The 23,171-nt window shown below is 42.1% G+C and overlaps 1 protein-coding gene and 1 non-coding gene across 13 annotated transcripts; both read right to left on the minus strand.

Annotated features, from left to right (window-relative positions):
* Positions 1 to 972: 972 nt before the first annotated feature.
* On the minus strand, positions 973 to 23,171 carry ELAC1 (elaC ribonuclease Z 1). Of its 12 annotated transcripts, none has more exons than XM_066352405.1 (8): positions 22,934 to 23,171; positions 20,433 to 20,586; positions 20,017 to 20,062; positions 18,796 to 18,942; positions 17,490 to 17,576; positions 15,674 to 15,838; positions 7,973 to 8,440; positions 973 to 6,827 (listed from the first exon to the last, which is right to left on the minus strand). In XM_066352405.1, exons 6-8 carry the CDS (start codon positions 15,828 to 15,830, stop codon positions 6,361 to 6,363), a joined length of 1,092 nt encoding a protein of 363 aa, XP_066208502.1. In that variant the 5' UTR covers positions 15,831 to 15,838; positions 17,490 to 17,576; positions 18,796 to 18,942; positions 20,017 to 20,062; positions 20,433 to 20,586; positions 22,934 to 23,171; the 3' UTR covers positions 973 to 6,360. The 12 variants fall into 12 exon arrangements, with proteins under 12 accessions (XP_066208502.1, XP_066208501.1, XP_066208506.1 ...); XM_066352404.1 differs by having other exon boundaries at positions 18,796 to 18,936; positions 20,009 to 20,062; XM_066352409.1 differs by lacking the exon at positions 18,796 to 18,942 and having other exon boundaries at positions 20,452 to 20,586.
* Positions 5,619 to 5,722, minus strand: LOC136383627 (U6 spliceosomal RNA). Its single transcript, XR_010747448.1, has one exon. It is a non-coding gene; the product is annotated as a U6 spliceosomal RNA (small nuclear RNA).

Raw genomic sequence — 23,171 nt, forward strand, 5'->3', positions numbered from 1 at the left:
TGCGATCGGCGTAAAAACTGTGGTATTTTAAAATATAATTGTCGAACTTACGAGACAAGCATCAAGAGTGAGTCTTAGATGGATGTAACAGAGGGAATCTGGTCCTTTTTAAAAAATAAAACATTGTTCAGACTTAAATATAAATAAAATGGAAATAATGTAAGTTATTTATTCTTTCTCTGTGGACTGGTACCAAATGGCCCACGGACCGGTACCAGTCCACGGCCTGGGGGTTGGAGACCACTGCTTTAAGGTATATATGAAATTGGCTCAGCCCATCTGGCATCCCCATTTCATGGGTTATGTAAAGGTCAGCACCCTCCTTTCACTTTTCTAAATATTCCTGGGGACTTCTGTCTTGTGGTCACCTCTGACTCAAGCTCCTGTGCAGTCTTGGCTTTGAATTGTCTCACTCTCTCACTCCTGCTGCCCCTTTGCCCCAGGTCAACCCAGTTATGGAACTCAGAACTTGTTTTTGTTTGGTGCTCTTCAGGGTGGGGCAGGGATCCCCAAATGCTATGAGTCCAGCTGACTTAAAGGAAAGTTTGGAGGAAACAATAGTATTTGCTTCAAAACAATGCAGCCACTGTAAAATTATCAGGTTCTCTTACCATTTCCCTACTCTGAAGAGTACGGAAGCCCCATTGTGGGGTCTGACCTTACCTTTGCTCCAAATTTCCTATGTGTAGCTAAAGCCAACATCCCAGTTTCTTGGGTAAGTTAACTCCTTTTTCAGTTCTTTCCCTGATTCTAGGTAATTGCATATCTTAGGACACTAAGCTAAAGCTTTTGTATTAGTACTTATAAGGATTTGCCTGATTAAAGTCACAGGTGACCAATCTCTTTCTCCCCAGTTTTAGTTCAGAGACTAAGGGTGGGGATTTTTGTTTGTTTTTAATGTTAGTTAGGAAAAAAAAATTCTTACGAGAACGAGGCATTGAACATTAATAAAATTAAGGATGTCAAGAAAAGTTGTGCCAGTCGCTACTATTTATTGAGTGCCTAATACATTCCAGGCACTGAGCTAGGCGCTAGAGCACCAAGGTAAACAAAATCAGACACAGTTCTGTTCTTCTGAAGCTTACAGTTCTAGTGGGAAAGAGAAACATCAATCAAGTACACAAACAAAATGAAAATATAAAGTGACAAGCATCAGGAAAGTGGGGTGCAGGTGCTGTGAGAGGAACATGCTATCTAGAGGGTAAGTCTAGGGGGGCTTCCAAGAGGATGTGACTGCAGAGCTGTGATCAAGAGGCCCAGGAAGGGTTAACTTGAGAAGACAAAGAATATTCTAGGCCCCGGGAGCGGAGGGAGCAGTCCATGCCAAGACTGTGCAACAGAAACTTCTGACAAAAGACTAAGAGAAGGCCCACGTGACTGGGACTGCAAAAACGCGTGGCCCCGTGGGGAAGACTGGGCTGGAAAGGGTGGCTACCGCCAGGCCTTTAAGGAGCTTCAGGTGGCAGGTAAGGGGTGAGTGCTAGGCTCAGCTTTCCATTTTGAAAAAAAATTGGAGACCAGCAATTGATATGATTATTCAGAGTAGTGTCTTACCTATGTGTGGGTGTTTCAATGTACTTCTAAACTACTTGATTACAAACACACATAAGTACTTCAAAATATTACATAGTGCTAGTACTATTAAGCTTATAAAAAATAGTCCTGACTGTGTCCCTCCCCATGCCTTTGTAGCTCTCACTAAGGAGCCCACCCTAACCGGTTAGCTAGTCAACCCAAAACACCAAGGTTGCGGGCTTGATCCCCAGTCAAGGCACATGCAGGAAGCAACTAACGGATGCACAACAAAGTGAAACAGCAAACGAATGCTTCTCTCTCTCTCCTCTTTCTCTATCTCTCTAAAATCACTCTAAAAAAAGTTAACTAAGATCCCTTCCTTCACTTGTAACTATTCATCTGGTATATACTTACTCCCTCCCCCTTATTTAATATAATATAAATATAAAGTGCTATTTATTTTTAAGTTTTAAATATTGTTTACAATCGAAGACAAGAATTTCTTGATCATCCTACCCCACCCCCTATAACTCTCTGTTCTTACCCTGCCAAGAGCAAACATTCAAAGCATTACCAGCATTTCCTTTTTGTTCTTCCCATATAAGGAAAAATGTGCTCTGACTCATTCTTTACCTGAAAAACCCATCAATATGTAAGGATAGAAACAGTACCTTTCACTATAAATTTATACCTTTATGAAGACAAAAATATCTTCACTGTACATCTGTCATGAGCATATTTGTAGCAGTAAGGATTTCTTACCCTCTTAAGCAAAAAGTACTAAAATTTTAAGCTGGCATAAGAATACTTTTTAAAAAAATCATAGTTGAATTATATGTGCTGTTTGAAATACATAATAAAGTCACTTGTCCTAGTAGGCAAAAATAATCTTTATAAGACTCATGTCTTTGAAGAAACATGTTAGAAGGGTCACTAATTGATGATACTCTGTATCATCTACTGATGGAGTAATGAAATGGGCCTCTCTCACGCTGCAGTAAGTGTGAGCTAGAAACCAAGTGGGATCTCTGTCTACCTACAAGTCCTTGTCCACCTATGTACTACTCTGAGTAATACTGACTCACACTTCAGTTTGAGGACCACTGGACCAGAAGTAGTAGCTTTCTGGGTGATGGGATTATGAATAACTGTCTTCCTTTCTTGAATCTTTAAAAAAATATTCTCTACCAAGCCTATGCTGCTTTTATGATTAAAAGTTTGTTAGCCCTGGTGGGTTAGCTCAGTCAGTTAGAGCATCCCAGGGCACATATGGGAGGTGACCAGTGAATACACCACTAAGTGGAACAACAAATGAATGCTCTGTCTCTCCCTCTCTCTTGCTCTCCCACTTCCTCTCTGTTTAAAATAAATAAAGTTTATTAAAAGTATATCAATGAGGAATGAATATTAAAAGACAGAGCTAACATGAGGTCTATTTGGGCAAGTCTAAACACCTTTTGAGAATTAGAAAGTGAATTTTTTAAAATCTAGAATAAGCAGGGATTGTGGATTCCTGACTATTGAAAGTCAGTTTGTATAGACACAGAAAACAGTGCAATGATTACAAAGGGAAAGGGGTGTGGAGGGAGGTAGGAAAGGATATAGAGGGGCTAAGTCGTGATGGACGGAGACCAGACTTGGGGCGGTGAACACACGATACCTTATACATAGGATATATTATAGAATTACACATATGAAACCTATATGACTTTATTAACCAATGTCAGTCACTCCAACAAATTCAATAAAAAAGAAAGTCAGTTTAGGACAAAGAAAATATACTAAGTATAGATATGAGATTAATACCTCAATAAATTGTGCAGGTTTAAATAGAAGTACAATAATTTTGAAAGTATTAAGGAACAGGATTTCTCAGTGTTCCAAGATGAAAATTCTTTGGCAAAAGAGGATTCAGTGAATCGAACAAGTTTGGACACAATAAATATTCTAATCCGCTCTTACAGTCATATGGCCATAAACAAATTATAGGTTCTGGGAAATCCAATATAAGCTCCATTCTGAATTCCAGCTCCACAAATTCCTAGTGTGTGTCCTACCACTAAAAACAAATTCAAATTCTACACCAGAAGAGAGTCCAAGAAAGAGTTCTTACCATGGACTTAAACCCTAAACCTGATCCGATATGCCCATGGTCTCTGAGGGTAGCACATATACATCCATAGAGCCTGATTCCAAGGGCGCAGCTCAAGTCAGCTAACAAATAATGCTCAGGAGCAGCACAACAGAGCGGCAGACCACACGACTTCAACTTTGGAAGGAACTATGTATTTATTGCTGTTTACGTATCTATCTTATCTGCTTAGGCAGGACGACTAGAATTTTGTCTTATCCTCATTTCCCTACTCCCAATACAGTCAAGCCTGGCAATTAGTTGGTGCTCAGTGAATGAGGCACCACCAAACCAGGTAACTGAAAATTTGGGGCAAATGCAGTAATGTAACGAACTAGGCTCAGGTCTGGAAACTTGAAGTCCTTAAGTTTGTGCAGTCATGCTATCATGATCTTATTTCATTCAGTAAACATGATCTTATTTCATTCTGAGTGCTTACTATGGGTGAGTATTTCTAAGATGGTAGAAGTGACTAAAATATAGTCTTAACCCTCAAGAGCTCCAAGCAATAGAGGCACTCGTATTAGCCACTTCCTGTTGTACACATTTGGTCACACAGTAAGAGTCTAATAAATGCTTGTTTGAATTGAATTCAGAAACCAAGCTGCACATTAAGTCTGGTAACACTTGGTACTCTGGCAGGCCGACAGCCTAGAGCAGGGCAGAATCAGACCGTTCTGAAGACTGCTTCAGAACGACTGAGATATTGAGTAACTAGGCCCATCTTGATCATCACTACTCTAGGGACGTCAGACCCATCCAGGAGTCAAAAATATATATATATTAATCACATAAAAAAAGCTTGTTTTATTTCTTTGCTTCTCTTATGAGTTAAATTTTTTTTTTACTAGAGAAGCTCCAGACCCCAAAGGAATTGAATAGTAGAAAACATGGCAGTACTCCTAAATATGCACTATACAGCTCTCCAGTTCTTGAGATGGTAACAGATAGTACATGGTGAAGAAGGACTAAGAAGGGGCTGCAACCAAGTTGACAGGCCTCTGGGCTGCAAGGCTCCTCAACACCTGTAAGCAACGTGCTATGCTGCTCCCATGCAGCCTTCTTTATTCATCACAAAGATCCCATGACATGGGTATTATTTTTCCCACTTTAGAAAGGAGCAAGCAGAGCTCAGAGACAGCAGGCAATCTGCTCCAGACACACAGGCACCACCGAAAGGCACAGCATGGGACTCTGCAATAAGGTCTTTCTGGCACCAAAGGCTAGTGTAGGACCATTCAAGCAGCAATGTTTTAAATATATCAATGAGCACTAGGACAATCCCACAGGATCATACAGCATAAAATGTTTCCCAAACGGATTTGATTAGGGAACCCTTTTGAATGAATCAGTACTTGAGACTATCTTCCCATGTAATGCATTTTGAGAAAGATTGTGGGGCAACTGAGTCAAAGATACTCCATAGCAGAAAGGAGGTAGGAAGCAGCTCAGAAGAAAAAGCTACTCTCGAAAGAACATCTATTAAAATTGTGCTAAAAATATTAATAGGAACATGTAAATTAAACTCAGTTAAACCGATACCATTTTTTACCTCCAGATTCATAAGCTCCAGCTCATAGCTCATTTCTGTTAAATAATTTTTTATATCAAGGAGAGCCTTTTTTTATTTTCTTTAAAACTTGTCAATTCATATGACATTCTAATTCCAACATATTCACTTAGCTAGTTCTTTAGGATTTGTTGTAGAATTTGATTTACCTAGTAGTTCAACTCATGATGTCATGAATCTTGATAACGTATATTCACATTGTTTTAATTTGCTACGTACCTCAACAGGCCTGCAATTTGTATTTGGGAGTGAGACTTCTTCATCCCAAATCATATGGCATCTAGCATCCCTGGATCCTACTGACTAGATACCAGTAGTATTCTCCCCCCACCTCCCAGTCATTCTGACAAGAAACATGCCTATAATTTATTTACCTCCTTTCCTCCCTCACTTCCTTCCTTTTTAAATACAGAACACTTCATGAATTTGCATGTCATCCTTGCACAGGGTCCACGCTAATCTCTGTATCGTTCCAACTCTAGTCTATGTGCTGCCAAAGCAAGCACCCCCACGATTTCAAAACTCCATCTGAGGGAATGGTATCACCCTCAGCTGAGAACCACAGGTTTAGAGCTAACCGGAAAGTTCAACAACACATTGATGAAAGGGTAAACACCTAGCCTGACGCTGCAGTCAGTATTCCAGCAGAGAATTCAAGATTTAACACGCCAGCTTCAATCCTGCATGTCCAATGTCTCATTACACTTCTCTTTATTGTTAATAACATGAACAGATTCAACACAAACTGCCAAAATACCATTTTAAGCCAAGAGGGCTAAGCCCTGCGTGCTTTGCAATAGCAGCAATAAAGCTGGGGAGAAGCTAAGCCCAGGGTGCTTGGGGTACAGCTGAGGCAGCAGCCACAAAACATGAAGTACATCTGACTAGTCTAGCATTACGTCAAATCTGGACTTTGAAAAGGATACTATTTTTTTTCTTTTTAAAATGATTTATTATCAAAAAGCTTGCTCCCACTCACTGCTGAGTCAGTTCAGCAATGAAACTCCATCCTTTTTAGGATTATTGGGACCCAAGTAATTTTAGACCAAAACAACAACAACAACAACAACAAAAACAACAAACTTGACTGTTAAGTTCAGTAACATAATCAGGACATGTCGGTATGCATTCAGGAACACTGGTTTCACTTCTTGATCGGAATGCCAATCACCATGAAATCCTCTGCTAGAGTCACTTCTTGGAAATCTAACACTGATTCAGCTTGCTTTTTTAGTTCTACAATCCCATCTGTTTCTCCTTCTCTGGCCAAGGCAACTGGTTTGTACCTCTGACTGAAGTGAGTGAGAACGAGCCTCTTCGCCTGGCACAGCTTGGCGAAGGCCGCAGCCATCTGTGGCGTGCTGTGGCCGTGCTCCTTTGCCTTGTCCATCTGGGTGTCATCCAGGGTGGCTTCGTGGATGAGCAGGTCTGCTTCGGAGCACAGCTTCACTGCTCCGTCACCCACAACCCCAGAGCAGTCACCCAAAATGCAGATTTTTCTTCCAACAATAGGCTTTTTTAAGACATCTTGGGGAGAAATTGTAACTCCGTTTTCCAGAACAACAGAAATTCCGTTTTTCAGCTTCCCATAGGCAGGACCTGGCGGGACACCTAATGACAGAAGGCAGATAACATCACATCATGGGAATGAAACTGACGGCTTGTTAGGAGAGTCTGTTTTAACAGCACAGCAAATAGCAAATGGAAAAGGCATCTAATTCTTTTCATAATTTTTATAAGTACGTATTTTACTATTTGTGGAAAGCTGGAATATTTATACATTATTAAGAGTTCTGTGTTGGCCATGCCGTATCACTTAAAACATTTCCCAAGCACATGTATCAGATAGATTTTGAGCTATTAAGTCCCACTACAACATCCTTACAGTCAAGAAAACAGCCTTGATGTTCTGTGGTGCATGGGAGTAACAGTTTTGAGAGCGCTTTATTTGATAAGCTCATCTTTGGGCAAAATTAAAGAGTCCATTTAAATAATGACAAGGTACTACAAACTGAATAACAATAAAAAAACTGTTAGGACTGTTTGGATCACGAGGTCAAGGGGCCTTTCAGGCAATCATACATAACCAATCTTCATGTACAGGGGGCAGTTCCACATTTACCAAATTGGGTTTAAATCTCATATTAATTTAGAACAGTACCTGATTATCACTCTGGACAATACCTACAAACAAAGAGAAAGTGCTTACTAATTTCAGCATAGATCATGCTTGAAGTTTCCCGATATAAGAGTGTCTCCACAGGACACCCAGGTATGTAAAATGGTTGAGACAAAGTATTCTGAACACCATATTAATGTAATGAAGGTAGAAAAGGAAAACCTTGAAAGTCATTGGTTGCAGGTGCAAGATTAAGACACAGAAAAGTTCTAGGCCAAAGATGTCATTGAAAACATATTTCAAGAGGCAGACATGAAAAAATAAAAGCCTAGACCTGAGACAACAACAGCTACCTGGCTTACGAGGACAGAGTAAACTGAAGATAACAAGGCAGACTAAGAATAGGCATCAGAAGAGCTGAAGAGAGAGGGACTCAAACATGTACCTGGGTTTTGCTTTGAATAGCATCTTTTGACCCTGGGAATTTTCCTTAATAAGCTAACTTTGGGCAAAGGAACTAAGTGGAGAAAACGTCAGTCTTAGGCATGGGAGACAGGAAAGGAAAGTTACTATGACACTTCTCACAGCTTCAGTTAACAACAGCTTGATTGATGAAAAGAGGAAAACAAACACTTACCGAGGTCTTTCAGTTTCTGTGCATTGAGTTTACCAGGGCGCTTCTTCTCTACGACCGAAAACCCGAAGGAAGGAATTCGGTGGAAGAGGCGAAATGCTTTTACAACAAACTGTTCATCATCGACCAGAAGGTATGCATTTTCCTCTGAGTCTAAGAAGATAGTTCTTCCTTGTCCCTCTTTGGGAGAGGTGTCTGCTCTATCCGTGTGTGCACATTCTTTCAGCTCTTCTGCAGGACACTGATCTGCTGTGGGCACCAGCTCGTGGACCACGAACGGGAAGACCAGCTCCGTGTGTGAGAGCTCCATGGTTCGCCAGATGAAGTCCCGGAGCCCGGCAGGGCCGTAGATTTCAATGGGCTGTTTGGTGGCCGTGGAGCCGCTCTGCAGGCTGATTGTGCAGAGGAGGCCAGGAAGGCCAAAGAAATGGTCTCCATGAAGATGCGTGATGAAGATCTTGGTAATTCTCCCTTTCGATTGAGGGAGAAAAATAAAATTGGGAATTTTTCAGAAATAAAGATGCACACAATGCTACCTGAAACATATATAACAACTTACATAGAAAACAGTAAAATGAATTTAGAGTTTTACTTAACACCATAATTTTATTTTTTTTATATTTTTCTACGTGATTTCAGAAGCAATAAAGACACACTTTATTTACTAGATAGTTTTAATAAGACTTTTTCATAAACCAGATTTGAACTACACAGTGTTACAGTTTTCAAAGTATTTTCCTATATATCCTCTTACAAAAAAAAAAAAAAGTTGGAATAGGAAGTGTACCAAAATAATTTGCTTAAGGAACTAGGTAAGCATCGAGTCAAAAGCATCTGACCGTGGAATGAAAAACACCTTCAAGCACTCTTGTGTAAGAGCGAGAATGGGTTTCTTTCGATATCAAATTGTCTGAACTTCTAGGAATAAAACAAAGCAGTGAAGAAGTTTAATTGCCAGTTGAGTGATTCTTGGAGAAAAAAATTAGAAGTGGGTGCCAGTGCTCTAAATTGCGACTTTCGGATGGCGGTTGGAGAGGATAAGGCAAAAGTGTTGAATACTGTAAAGCCCAACGTAGCCCACTTTCGTGAGCTGTATGGCAACATACTGCGGGAGAATTCACAAGTGGTGTATAAAATCCAGCAAGGCAGACTGGAGATAGGTAAAAGCCTAGAAGGACAATTCACTCAGCTAATGACATTGCCCAAAGTGTTACAGCAACAAATATACCATATTATGGACCCTCCTAGAAAAAACAGAGATGTGGAAGAAACTTTATTACAACTTGCTCATGATCCTGACTGTGGAGAGGTGGTGCGACTAGGGCTTTCAGCAATCGTGAGACCTTCTAGTCTGAGACAGAGCACCAAAGGCCTTTTCACAGCTGGCATGAAGAAATCATTGATTTATAGTTCACAAAAACTGCATAAAATGTGGACGGGATGGCTGAGGAAAACATTCTGATTTTGCTTGCTTTTATAATGTATAGATGAATAAAGTGTTCCTTTTTAACAACAACAAAAAAAACACAAAAAAACATCTGACCGTTACAGTGCCCCCTACTGGTACCACTGAGAACAGCAAATACTGTATGTATTTCCAGCAAAACAAGTTCCCCTGGCTCCAATGGACTAGTGCCTGAACCAAAACTGCCTTTTAAGGCCGGACAGAGATTAACTAACCAAGTAAAAGCCTGTCTGTCTGAGTGAGGTTGGCAGAGGAGGAGGAATAGGAAGATGATAAAGGAGGGAGAGGCAAGGGAAGAGGGAGAAAGAGGGGGGTCAGAGAGCACCAGGGTGAAGAACTGAGATGGGAGGAGGTGGGCAACAGACATAAGAATGCAGACCAGAGGGCAGACCCCCTGTGGTGTTACGTAAAGGTGCATGGGCCCATCCCTTCCCTTCATGCTGAACTAACAGATGGATTTTTCAGTCCACACTGGCCTAGGCTGTAACTTGATTTACCTAATGGTAAACTGAATTTATTGCTAGCATGTGGCAGGATGCTACATCAGCATTTTAAAATTAGCCTCAATAACACATATGTAGTATAACAGAGGTTTCTGGTCCGAGCTCATGGCCCACCTATTTCAAACATTTGCTACCATAAAAGAGTGGAAGACTTTATTGATACCAATAAAGAACAGGAATAGTTTACTAATGTGATTTGTCCTGTGATAGCAAACCACAAGTGTTCTCCATCCTGTCTTCCAGTTACTCCCCGAGCCCAGGCTCTGTGCCACAGAACAATAGACTGGGCAAAGGCTGATTCTGGACCTTGAGAATCCCCAGGAGGCACTCGAGAAGTTTCCTCAATATGCTCCTTTTTATTTTCTTTTTTCAGTCCTTGTTTTTGCTGGTTTTTGACTTTTAGAGCCCTTGCATTTCCCCTTCCTGCTGTCTGGGCTGCCAAGGCACTCAGAGCGAGACCCGAGGCCTCTGCAGACAGCAGAACAATGGGGGCTGCTCGGTCCTGACCTCACGCTGACCTCTGAAGTGCCACAGAGGACTTTCGGGGCCCTCTCCCTGTCTACTGCAAAACAGAGAAACTGAACACCAAAACAACCTGTGAACCCAAAGTAAGTGAGCCAAATCAAGTAAGAAATTGTTTCCCACAGTTATCACAGTCTCAGGGACGACAAACATTTCATTTTTCAAGAAACTTGATTCCAGAGGGAGAAGAAATAGCAACCACAATTATCAAAGGTAAGAGGGAGCTATCAAATGAAGAAAGAAAAATGCATGAGTTCCCTTTCATTTAAGAACAAGAATATGTCATCCATGGAGGAGTGAAATACTAAGCATCCCCTAGGGATGATGCAGTTCTATTTACTGCTCTAGGAGAATGTCTGCAATCTAGTCTTCATATATGTGGTTCAGTTGAAAAAAGTAGGTTACATGAAGTATAGTGTGATTCCATTTATGCAAAATTACACACACACACATATAAATATGCCTATACCATTACCATATCTACATGTACAGAAATTTTACCTATAAGACACGAATTTAGGCTTTTATTTATACTTTCCTGCTTTGTTTGAATTTTTACAATGAATATGTATACTTTCTATAATTATTTTTAAAGGGAAACAAAGGAAAGCTTAAGCTCAGTCTTTAAAATTATGGCAGAAATTGACATGGCAAACCTATGCTGAAGGTGTTATTCATACATTTATTGACATTTAAAACCATGGAAGCTTGAAAGTAGTATGTTTGGATAAATACGAAGTACTTCCTTATGAATCTCATAAAATATTATTACCCCAGGAGGTAGTATAAACTGAAAGGGTTTCAATGAATCAAATAATGATAAGCCTATATTGGGTTATTGAGAGAAACTAATAACCTGATATTCATGTCCTCCCCTGAGTGTGGGTGGTACTTGTAATTGGCTTCTAACCAGTAGACTATGACACAGAGATGTAATGTGATTAGGTTGTTTTAAGACTTTGTCTTGCCATGGACAAGAATGTAATGGTAACAGGGAGTGGGGTGAAGGGGTGGGGAAGGGGCGAGGAAGGAGAGGGAGGGAGTGGGGGGAGGGTAGGGGCACAAAGAAAACCAGATAGAAGGTGACGGAGGACGATTTGACTTTGAGTGAGGGGTATGCAGCATAATCAAAGGTCAAAATAATCTGGAGATGTTTTCTCGGAACATATGCACCCTGATTTATCAATGTCACTGCATTAAAAATAATAAAAATAAGATAAAAAAAAAAGACTTTGTCTTGCTAGTAGACTTCCTCTTGAGTTTCTTTCCCTCTTGCTGGTACTACTCCAAGCTACCATGAAGCAGAAACTCACATGATCAGAAACCCTCTAGAGCTGTGGGCAGCCTCTGTCCTACAACAGCAAGGATTCTGCCAACAACCTGAGTGACCTCGGAAGCAGAGTCTTCCCCACTTGAGCCTCTGATGAGATCTCAGCCTCAGCCAATAACAGCAAGTGAAACCATCAAGTAGGATACTCCCTGGCCCACAGAAACTATAATAAATGCAAATAGGACACTAAATTTGTAATGCTTTGCAGCATTAGATAACTGATACAGAATTAAATAAAAAGAAAAACCCTTATCCCCATACCCAAACCTCTAGTACCCATACTTGGCAGTTTCTTGTTTCTATTTTAATCACCCTGCCACCTCAACCCCTACTCTCTAAACAGTTGAATGGTACAGGCTCCACTCTCATGAAACAAACACCTGTAGGACCTAAGGGACATAAAGCATAGTACCTGCCCTCACCTCAAGGTTTCAGCACAAAAGAGTAAATAACTAGGGTTGAACTATGTACACCTTGGGCCACATGTCCCAAGTGATATTGATTAGTTCCTTCCTTTAACTGCTCTCTTCATAACTCCCAGGTCTGGAACATAACCATCTGTAACTTCAATAATTCTTGACTTCTTTACACCTTAAGCCATTCAATCAATCACCACCTTCTGCTGGCTCTACAAGTATCTCTTAGATTAAGTCTCTCCTCTTCATCCCTGTCCCTTCTTCCTGCTTCAACATCATCTCTCTCTTCTCTTAGATGAATGCAACTGCCTTGAAATTGGTCTCCCTGATGCTATTCTCTTCCTGCCAACACATCTACCATAGGAAAAATCTGTCCTAAAACACAAATCAGACCATATCACCCTCTGCTTAAAAACTTTCAATGGTTCCCTACTGCTAATAGAATAATAAGGTCCAAACACCTTAGCATATCACAGAAGCCTCCACAGTCTGCCTTCATTTCTTTCAGCATTCTTATCTCTCTTCTATCCTAGCTAAGTATTCAAAGCTCTGGATGGCTTAATATTCCCCAAACGTGTCTGGAAACTCCCTTGCTTGTTGCTCACTTTGTTGTCTGTTCTTTGAATGTCCAATCCTACTTCTCTCCCTAGAGAAACTTCTATTCATCTCTTAGATCCTAGCTCAACTCTTACCATCTCTGGAATGCTCTATCTGAACACCCGGATAGAGTTAGTGTCCCTTCTTCGTACTCTAAAAGAACTTAGAAAACACCTCCATTATTCTACTTATCACATTACATCATGACTGTTTGCATGTCATTTCCCCCCAATAGACCAAGAGATCCTTGGATGCTAGAACTATCTTTCTTTTAGTTATCAAATGCCATGTACTGTGTTGCATCATAGGAGTAACAACTTCAATAACTACCAGTTATCAAGACCTAATAAGACAGAGGCCCTGTACTGAGTGCTGAATATGTTGTTCATGCATTTATTGAACGTTTAAGTACACAAGTGATCACTGAGCTTAATACAGGGAGATAGTGCTCACAAAAACAACTATTTGCCCTGGCCGGTTGGCTCAGCGGTAGAGCGTCGGCCTAGCGTGCGGAGGACCCGGGTTCGATTCCCGGCCAGGGCACACAGGAGAAGCGCCCATTTGCTTCTCCACCCCTCCGCCGCGCTTTCCCTCTGTGTCTCTCTCTTCCCCTCCCACAGCCGAGGCTCCATTGGAGCAAAGATGGCCCGGGCGCTGGGGATGGCTCTGTGGCCTCTGCCCCAGGCGCTAGAGTGGCTCTGGTCGCAACATGGCGACGCCCAGGATGGGCAGAGCATCGCCCCCTGGTGGGCAGAGCGTCGCCCCTGGTGGGCGTGCCGGGTGGATCCCGGTCGGGCGCATGCGGGAGTCTGTCTGACTGTCTCTCCCTGTTTCCAGCTTCAGAAAAATGAAAAAAAAACAAAAACAAAAAAAAAAACTATTTAAATAACATAATTTTAGATACTGATGATGCTGAGAAGTTAAAAAAAGGAGCTGTAGGATGCCTGGGGCAGGGAAGGAACTACTTAACCCCAGAGGTTTAGGAAAAGCCTCTGAGGAAATGGCACTTGAGCTGAGTTAACTGATGAGGAGACACCACACAGAGAAGGGATTACTATTATATATAATTCTCATAGCATGTCTTCTGAATAAAGTTTTTATTCTCATTTTTGAGATGAGGAAAGTAACGCTTGAGTTTGCTGATCTGCTCAAGTCACAAGCTGAGACACAGCTGGGACCGGAAACCAGGTCTGCCTGGTTCCACCCCAAGGCTCCTCACCCCTGTCCCTGGCCTCCTAGCTGCTAGGCCTTTGCTCACTGCGTGCCCTCTGGCTGAATGCCCTTCATCTGCCCTGTTCAGGGAATCCCTCCTCTTCCTTCAACAACATAAGTTACCTTCTCTGAGATGCCTACCCTGATAACCAAGTGGAAAAAAGTCTCCCTTTTCTGCACATCTAAATGCATTCTCTCGTGATCCCAGGTGTCCTCGGGTACGGCACAGTTCTGTTCCTATGATAGTAATGTAACCCAGATTTTGGTGTAAATTGAAATATACCTTAGCCTAAGTCACTTACCTATCCTAACACAGTTGTAAAATCATAATTTAGAACATAAAAACACAACTAAGCTGCAGAAAAAGGAAAAGGACATAAATATACTGTTCTGTACCCTGTACTATAGTAACAGAAAAAATTACTCACGTCTGTTTTTTTGTTTTGTTTTGTTTTGTTTTTTGTTTGTTTGTTTTTTGTTTTTTTCATTTTTCTGAAGCTGGAAACAGGGAGAGACAGTCAGACAGACTCCCGCATGCGCCCGACCGGGATCCACCCGGCACGCCCACCAGGGGCGACGCTCTGCCCACCAGGGGGCGATGCTCTGCCCATCCTGGGCGTCGCCATGTTGCGACCAGAGCCACTCTAGCGCCTGAGGCAGAGGCCACAGAGCCATGCCCAGCGCCCGGGCCATCTTTGCTCCAATGGAGCCTTGGCTGCGGGAGGGGAAGAGAGAGACAGAGAGGAAAGCGCGGCGGAGGGGTGGAGAAGCAAATGGGCACTTCTCTTGTGTGCCATGGCCGAGAATCGAACCCAGGTCCTCCGCACGCTAGGCCGATGCTGTACCGCTGAGCCAACCGGCCAGGGCGCTCACGTCTGTTTTTATAAGTTTTTATAGAAGTGAGCATCGTAAACTTGAAATGTCGTACATCGAGACTGTTGTAATCCGAAGACACCATGTACTTACGTCAGGTGGAAATAAGTGTATACACTATTCCTTTGCTTGGGCAGTGTCCATCCAATATGCCTGATATATCTCACTCCAGCCTTTTTTTTTTTTTTTGTATTTTTCTGAAGCCGGCAACGGGGAGGCAGTCAGACAGACTCCGGCATGTGCCCGATTGGGATCCACCCGGCATGCCCACCAGGGGGTGATGCTCTGCCCCTCTGGGGCATCGCTCTGTTGCAACCAGAGCCATTCTAGCGCCTGAGGCAGAGGCCATGAAGCCATCCTCAGTGCCCGGGCCAACCTTGCTCCAATGGAGCCCTGGCTGTAGGAGGGGAAGAGAGAGACAGAGAGGAAGGAGAGGGGGAGGGGTGGAGAAGCAGATGGGTGCTGGCAGGGAATCGAACCCAGGACTCCTGCACGCCAGGCCAAAGCTCTATCACTGAGCCAACCGACCAGGGCCTCACTCCATCCTTTACTTTGAGCCTTTATAAATCTTTGCTCTCAAAACTTACAGGATGAATGGAAGGTTAAATAAGTAAATATGGTTAAGGAGCATACCAAGTGCCCAGGGCCCTTCCAAGTCTTGCCAAGACTCTAGCACTGAGTGGGAAGCAACTGTGAGTGCTGTTACAGAGCCCAGACCCAAGGAAGGCCAAGAAAACGAAGCAGAACATGGGAGGGTATTAAAAAGATAGGTAAATGCACACAAACCTGCTTTTAGCTGGCTTTTCATAAGCTGCGTCTGTGTTCCCTCCCCACAGTCAAAGAGCCAGCACTCGCCCTCACACCGAAGAACCAGAGCAGAGGCACCCCGGGTTGGGGAGGGGTACGCCGCACCTGTCCCCAGAAACGTCACATCCATAGACATCTTCTACCCTGCAGTGGAAAGATCACCTAGGTGTTATTTCACATCGTTGCTCAAAATCACCCAAAACAGGTTCCTGAGAGACTTAACTGGTATTTAGGACAGTGAAACTCTTCTGATGCAGTACAGGTGTGTCATTATACACTGGTCAAAACCTATAGAATGTACAACACAAAGAGTGAATGAACTCTACTGAAAACTTTAGTTAATAATAATGTATCGATAGTGGCTCCTCAATTGTAACAAAAATACCACTCTACTGCAAGATGCTAACAATAGGGAGAGGAGTGAGAGAATATATAGGAATTCTGTACTTTCTGAGCATTTCCAAGTCCTTCTAATAAAACACTAACAGCAATAAACGCTCTATTTGAGGTTCTGAGATGAAATTTAATTACATTTACTAAATGGTATGTTGGTGTCCATGGGGATGTGCTCCTTCTCTGAGACTTGTTCGGAGGTTCTAGCAGGGGAGCGCAGCTACTCGTATACCCTTGACTGAAGAACGGTCCTCTCCTCTAGCAGGGAAGGTTGTCCTCTTCAACTGAGCGTGCAGCTTCGGGAGGGACGCACAGGAGCGGTGAGGGAGGAAGGGGACAACCGCCTAGCCAGCCAGATCAGCCGAATCAACCCTGGCGATCAATGGGGTGACATGTCGCAGCCAGATCGCCCTCACATCCAGTGTGCTCCTTCTCTGAATGATCGAAAATACAGCAACACTCCACAGCACTAGAGTAACGCCAAGTGAGTCTCATTCCCCTAGGGCAGTGGTTCTCAAAGTGTGCGCCAGGGCACACTGGTGCACCCTAGATTTCCAGGTGCGCCCTATAGTATTCCAGAGAAATATGTGCCTGTTGGGGACCAAAAATCCAACAGGGTTTTTGGAGTTTAGATTTTGGGGGGACAGAGGTGTGGGGAATTGGCTGTAAGCTGACAGTCTGCCCAACCCCCCACCTCACTTGCCTGATTAGGTTGCAAAGGCTGTTAAGCTGTGGCGCTGGATTGTTTACACTACCCCCGTGTTTCCTGGAAAGACTGGAGGCAAGTTTCTTCTATCCTTTGGTGTAAAGTTAAGGTGATATGTATGGTGGGGGTTTTCTGCACTCAACACAAGAGTAAAAAGAGAGGAACTCTTCAATGTATTGATGAGGAAATGAGAGTTTGTCTTTCAAATATATGCCCAAACACTGAAGAAATCGCTAGGGCACTTCAGGCTCATGTTTCTCATAAACACAAGAATGAAAAAACTTAACACATTCATGCCAGGACCTGCCGAATTTACTAAATCTTACTTAGAATGTATCTATATATATAAAAAGATAACTTTTTAAAAAAAATTTTTAACCCTTCTTTTTTATGAATTCTAAAAAGCATAACTCAAAAAATGTAACATAAAAATGTATTTTAATGTCAGAATAAATTTAATTTTGTCATATTTATTTCATTTAATTACCATAAAAGCATGCTTGGACTTTATATACTATTTTTTTCTTTAATATCTGACTTAATTATTATAACATATTTCTCAGAAATTTGTATATAGTGCGCCTACAATTATTTGTAGGATTTTAAATGCACCCTGACTTCAAAAAGTTTGAGAACCACTGCCCTAGAGGAAGGTTGAGATGTGGGTTTCTGCTATTAAAAGTGATCAGCAATAACCTGTTGAGTATGTAGATTTCTGCCAACTCTTGGCATCTCTTTTTCTTTTCACTGTTTCTAGGCACAGCTGCCATCTCTGTAATACTTCTGTAATGGGAGCATGCATCAAGTAGAATAAATGAGAACAAACTCAAACACCTAAACAACTATACATAATCCACACTGAGGGCTGGGAAGAAAACAAAAATAAGTCATTTTAGCCCTGGCTGGGTAGTTCAGTTCATTAGAGCATTAAATAAGTGAAACAAGAAATCAATGTTTCTTTCTCTCTTCCTCTCTAAAAATAAATAAAATAAAATATATATATATTTAATTTTCAAGAAAAAATACTAAGATAAGAAAATCTGACAGCAAGCTGGATAAATATACAAAACTGTCAATAACTTTTCTGTCCTGGCAATAACCAGATAAAATACCTGACCTGTGGTGGCACAGTGGATAAAGCATCAACCTGGAAATGCTGAGGTCGCCGGTTCGAAACCCTGGGCTTGCCTCTTGATGCTTCCAGCTCCTCCCCCCTTCTCTCTCTCTGTCTCTCTCTCCTCTCTCTCCCTCTCTGTCTCTCTCTCTCCCTTTCTCTCTCCTCTCTAAAAATGAATAAATAAAATAATAAAAAAATAACCAGATAAAAATAAAACTGAGAAAGATTTCAATCACAAGAGAAAAAAAATCCCTTATGAAATCACTAGAAATAAAGTTAACAAGAATGGAAGAAACCCTAAAAGACCCAGATACTAGGTTCCTTAGTAAGACTTCATATCACAGAAATGTTCATCAGTATAGGTATAGTTAATGCAAATTCTATCAGATATCCAGTGAGAGTGATTGATCTTAGAACAAAAAACAATCAAAACATGGAAGAAAAAATAAATGTCTAACAATGGACAAGAAAATGACATAAAGCAGTGAGTAGTGACTTACCTTTCTAGATATTACACTTACTACACTAATCAGGTATAATTAAGAGAGTAATATTAGTACCAAAAATAGAGATGAAAGAGAAAGACAGTTTAGAAATAAATCTAGGTATTTATGGGAATCAATAGATAACAAAAGTATAAAAAGGGTGACATTTAATAAATAGCACTGACATAATTGGCTATTTTTGCAGAAAAAAGTAAAGCAAGATTCTTACTGTACTGTATATAAAAATACATCCCACATGATTTAGAAATTTAAATGTAAAAGGTTCAATAAGTACATTAAAAATATTATGAGAGTATTTATATAATTTGGGGGCTGGAAAAGCCCTTATTATAAGACAGGAAACACAGAAAAAAATTTAAAATAAGCATTTCCGCCTGACCTGTGGTGGTGCAGTGGGATAAAGCGTCAATCTGAAACAGTGAGGTTGCTGGTTTGAAACCTTGGGCTTGCCTAGTCAAGGCACATATGGGAGTTGATGCTTCCTGCTCCTCCCCCTTCTCTCTCTCTCTCTCTCACTCCTCTCTCTCTAAAAAAATCAATAAAAAAAATAAATAAAAAAAAAAAAATGTAAAAATAGGCATTTCCACTACATAAAAACTTTCATATCTCAAGACTCAAAGTCAAAAGGTGAAAAAAACACCTGGAGAAACCGTTTGCACTGTATGATAAAGAGTGAATGCCCCTAAAAAAATATTCATGCAGGCCCTGGCCAGTTGGCTCAGCGGTAGAGAGTCGGCCTGGCGTGCGGGGGACCCGGGTTCGATTCCCAGCCAGGGCACATAGGAGAAGCGCCCATTTGCTTCTCCACCCCGCCCCCCTCCTTCCTCTCTGTCTCTCTTCCCCTCCCGCAGCCAAGGCTCCATTGGAGCAAAGATGGCCCGGGTGCTGGGGATGGCTCCTTGGCCTCTGCCCCAGGTGCTAGAGTGGCTCTGGTCGCGGCAGAGCAACGCCCTGGAGGGGCAGAGCATCGCCCCCTGGTGGGCAGAGCATTGCCCCTGATGGGCGTGCCGGGTGGATCCCGGTCGGGCGCATGCGGGAGTCTGTCTGACTATCTCTCCCCGTTTCCAGCTTCAGAAAAATAAAAAAAATTAAAAAAAAATTCATGCAAATGCATTCAAAATACAAAAACAACAACAACAAAAATCCCCGATACAATAGAAAAATGGATATATACAGGAAATTCATAGAATAAATTCAAACAGCCAGTAAGTATGAAAAGTGCTCTTTCTCTAGGTAGTTAGAGCAAATGCAAATTAAAGAAACAAATTACCATTTTCCACACACCAACTGGCAAATATTAATGCTAGCCAGGGCTAACCAAAACAGAGAAAATAGGTACTTATAAGTTACTAGTGGAGGAGCTGTGAATGGCTATTAAGTTTTAGAAGAGTAATCTGGCAATATATGTTACCAGTAATAATGATGCCCCTAATAACAACACACTTTAACCCAGCATTTCCATTTTTGGGAACCTACCCTACAGAAATAAAGAAGCTATGCAGTGATGCTTACTGCAGTACTTTTAAGTGGGCTAAAATTTGGAAGCAATCTGGAAAAAAAAATCTTACAGAATAATCTATGTTTTATTATACATTCTTACCATGAACTATTTATTCTGCAGCTAATTCAGGTCTGTAACTCTTGTCCTGGAGGAATGACAGTGAGAAAAGTTACAGATAGCTATGGCATGACTTCATTTTTATAACAATATCCAAAACTCCTACATTTATATGAGACAGAGAAAGTCCGGTGTGGATGATATACACCATACCAGTTATCTGAGGGCTGATTAAAATGGTGGTAGTGGGGAGAGATGATTTTTTCTTTAAAAATTTTTTTTATTGCAATAAACAGTATTTGATCTATTTAATTTTAATTTATTTTATATTTAACATTTATGATTTTTTAAGATGTGTCATAAGGTTGAACATACTCTTCTAACTACAATTCACCCAATCTTTCTTTCCATTGGGGATACAGTCGGCGCCCCCCAACCCACCCCCGCCTTACACACACCTCTCTACCCCACACGAGCCTTTAGGTTACTGCTAGTGTCCCTTCCATGTGTTACTTCACATTTTCACTTCCAAGATCAAACCTTCCGTTGATAATTAGGTAGTTTAATCTGCAGAGGTTTCCTATTGGATTGCAGTTCACAAGACAGGTGAAACTAAACAAAAAGAGAGTTAAAAATATGAATGAGTAGTATGAACGTTCATGTACGTCCTCGTGCCTCCTGACCATCCAGAGTATGATCGATTTATTTTTAAAATGTGTATGGCAACATTAAAAAAGGCAAATGTATGTTCTTCTTGTTTCCATAATTTGGTTATCAAACATGATTTTAAAGTAATAAACCTATAACTGGAACTAATTTCATTTTTTGAAAATAAACTCATTTCCAGGAGTCAGCGAGCATGAAAAAAACTCACTACTCAAAGGGTTAAAAACTAATAAATGCAGAAGGAATAATAAAATATAATCACATTTCAATCCCTAACAATAATGGATCTAGGCCAGCGGTATGTAACCCTGGAGCATATTAGAATCAGCTTTTGAATCACATCAATGATTGGGCTCCATCCCAGAACAATTAAACAGGAAATTCTGCAAGTGAGACATATGTTTTAGTTTAGTTTTGTTTTTTTTTTAAATTCTTCCCCTGTGATTCTAATGTGCAGTCAGATTTAAGAACCACTTAGAGAAAAAATAATGGAGAACTATAATGGATGGAACAGGCTAACCTGAACTCACTAGTCAACTAGTCAATCTTTAAAAAACAAAAACCTTTTATTATGAAAAATGTCCAACATATACAAAAGGAGAGATTAGTATACTGTATTGCCACACATCCATTACAGGGTTTCAATAGTTAACAACTATCTTATGGCCAATCTTATTTCATCTATAGCCTCTACCCATCATCCAAGAATACTTAAGTATTCATTCAAGAATACCTGATGAGTGGTATTCCATAAGGAAGCACACACTGTCTGGCTGTCTCTGTTTTTCTGATGTTAACAGCCACTAAGGATTATTGCCAGGATCCATTATTCCATTAGGGGTTGCCAAAAGGTGATATTCTCTCATTCCTTCTGCAATTATTAGCTGGCAACCTTCTGTAATTCCCTGGTCAACTATTTCCTTACCCTGTGGTGCGATCTGTACAGAAGGGGCCCATTGATCCATCAATCTTAACACAAGACAGACAAGACCTTATCTAATTCCTGATGAGATAGGATATGAAAGACACAGAAACCCTATCAGATTTTCTTGCCAAAAAGTAGAAACTGATCTTTTAAGGCTGTAATCTGAATACCAGTTTACCTAAAGGACACCGCAGGGAGGGAAAAAGCCAAATACAGAGCGCTAGAAACTTAAAGGACAAATGATTTGGTTTCTTAACCAAGTAAAGTACTGTACAGGGGAGAAAAATAAAGGAGAGGATAAAGAGATTAGAACAGATTTAAGAGATGTTTGGATCCTGCTTTGGAGAAACTGAAAATGGGAAGAAGAGAATTGGGGAAATGTGAATGCCAACTGGAGAGCTGTTAACACAAAATGCTTGTTAGATCGATAATGGCTTTGTATTTTAAAAAGGAGTTGTGTTTTATACATATAAACAAATATTTAATGGATGAAATGGAATGTTCAGATTTGCTTTAAATAATCCAGTGGGGGGTGAGGGTAATAGATAAAACATGATTAATTGCTCATGAATTGGGAATTTTTCCGTATATGTTAGAAAGTTTCCATAATAAAAATCAAATAACGACAGAGCAAATCAAAACCCTTCCATTAGGTCGGGAAGTAATCAGAAATTAATTATTTAATCAGTGGTGCGTATCTTGTGGCACGGACCACTCTAGGCACTAGTTATCAAAAGTAACCCAACCAGATTTTGGTCCCTATCTTATTGGACAAAACTACAGCCGTTTGCTTTCTCTTGACCACAACTCGCCCTGAACCACAAGTGCACATTCTGTCCGGAACACAGGATGGGGCCACGGTACTGTCACTCTGGGTCGGTGGTTCTCCGCCCTGGCTGCACATCACAACCACCTGGTGATTCTGGGGCCTGGGCATTTGGAACGCTCCCCCAAGGACTCTAAGGGCTGCTGGGTTGAGAACCAGCGTCCCGGCAGGCAGAGCCCACCCTGCGACCCCCGTGGTGCAGGCAGGGCAGACACTGCCATCCTCCATTTTAGACAAAAAAGAACCGTGGCCTGGAGAGACAGGGCCAGAGGCCAGTTCTCGGGCCACTAGCGAGCCCAAGCTCTCCTCCATGTCAGTGTCCCAGAAGGATGGGTGGGCGGCGGCAGGAGCGCCGGGCAGGGGAGGCTGCCGCCCGCGGGGTGGACGAGGCGCGCGTTGGCTCCCGGGCGCTCCCTGGCCTGGGTGCTCGGCGCGCGGCCCGGGCCGCGAGTCGGGGGGAAGCGCGCGCGCCGGCCCGCGTGGGAGGCCGCGGCGGCGCAGACCCCGGCCCGACCCCCTCCGGCGCGCCCTGCACCACTCACCCACTCCCCAGGGCCCGTGACGGGTGCCGAGGAAGGCGCAAGCCCACAGCAAGGCCCAGCAATCCGCGGGTGGCGTTGGACACGGACGGAAGTGCGCCGCAGGTTGTGTGCGCGCGCCGCCGCTCTAGGACGCGCCGGAGGTCCGCGCTCGGTGGCCCCCACTCTGCGCTTCCGCGCGGGGAGTCTAGGCGCGGGCCCGAGACACCTTCCCTGGGTCCCTCTCCTCCTTCCTGCCCGC

Source organism: Saccopteryx leptura, chromosome 11, assembly GCF_036850995.1.
Source record: "Saccopteryx leptura isolate mSacLep1 chromosome 11, mSacLep1_pri_phased_curated, whole genome shotgun sequence".
Classification (NCBI taxonomy): Eukaryota; Metazoa; Chordata; class Mammalia; order Chiroptera; family Emballonuridae; genus Saccopteryx; species Saccopteryx leptura.

Bases quoted from the DNA above. Each gene is read 5' to 3' on its own strand.
- ELAC1 (XM_066352413.1), bottom strand. From the start codon at position 15,830: ATGTCTATGGATGTGACGTTTCTGGGGACAGGTGCGGCGTACCCCTCC. The intron at 8,441-15,673 runs GTTTGTGTGCAT...CTCAATCGAAAG, and splicing joins GAAAAGCCAGCTAAAAGCAG to GGAGAATTACCAAGATCTTC. The intron at 6,828-7,972 runs GTAAGTGTTTGT...TTCTGTCATTAG, and splicing joins ACAGAAACTGAAAGACCTCG to GTGTCCCGCCAGGTCCTGCC.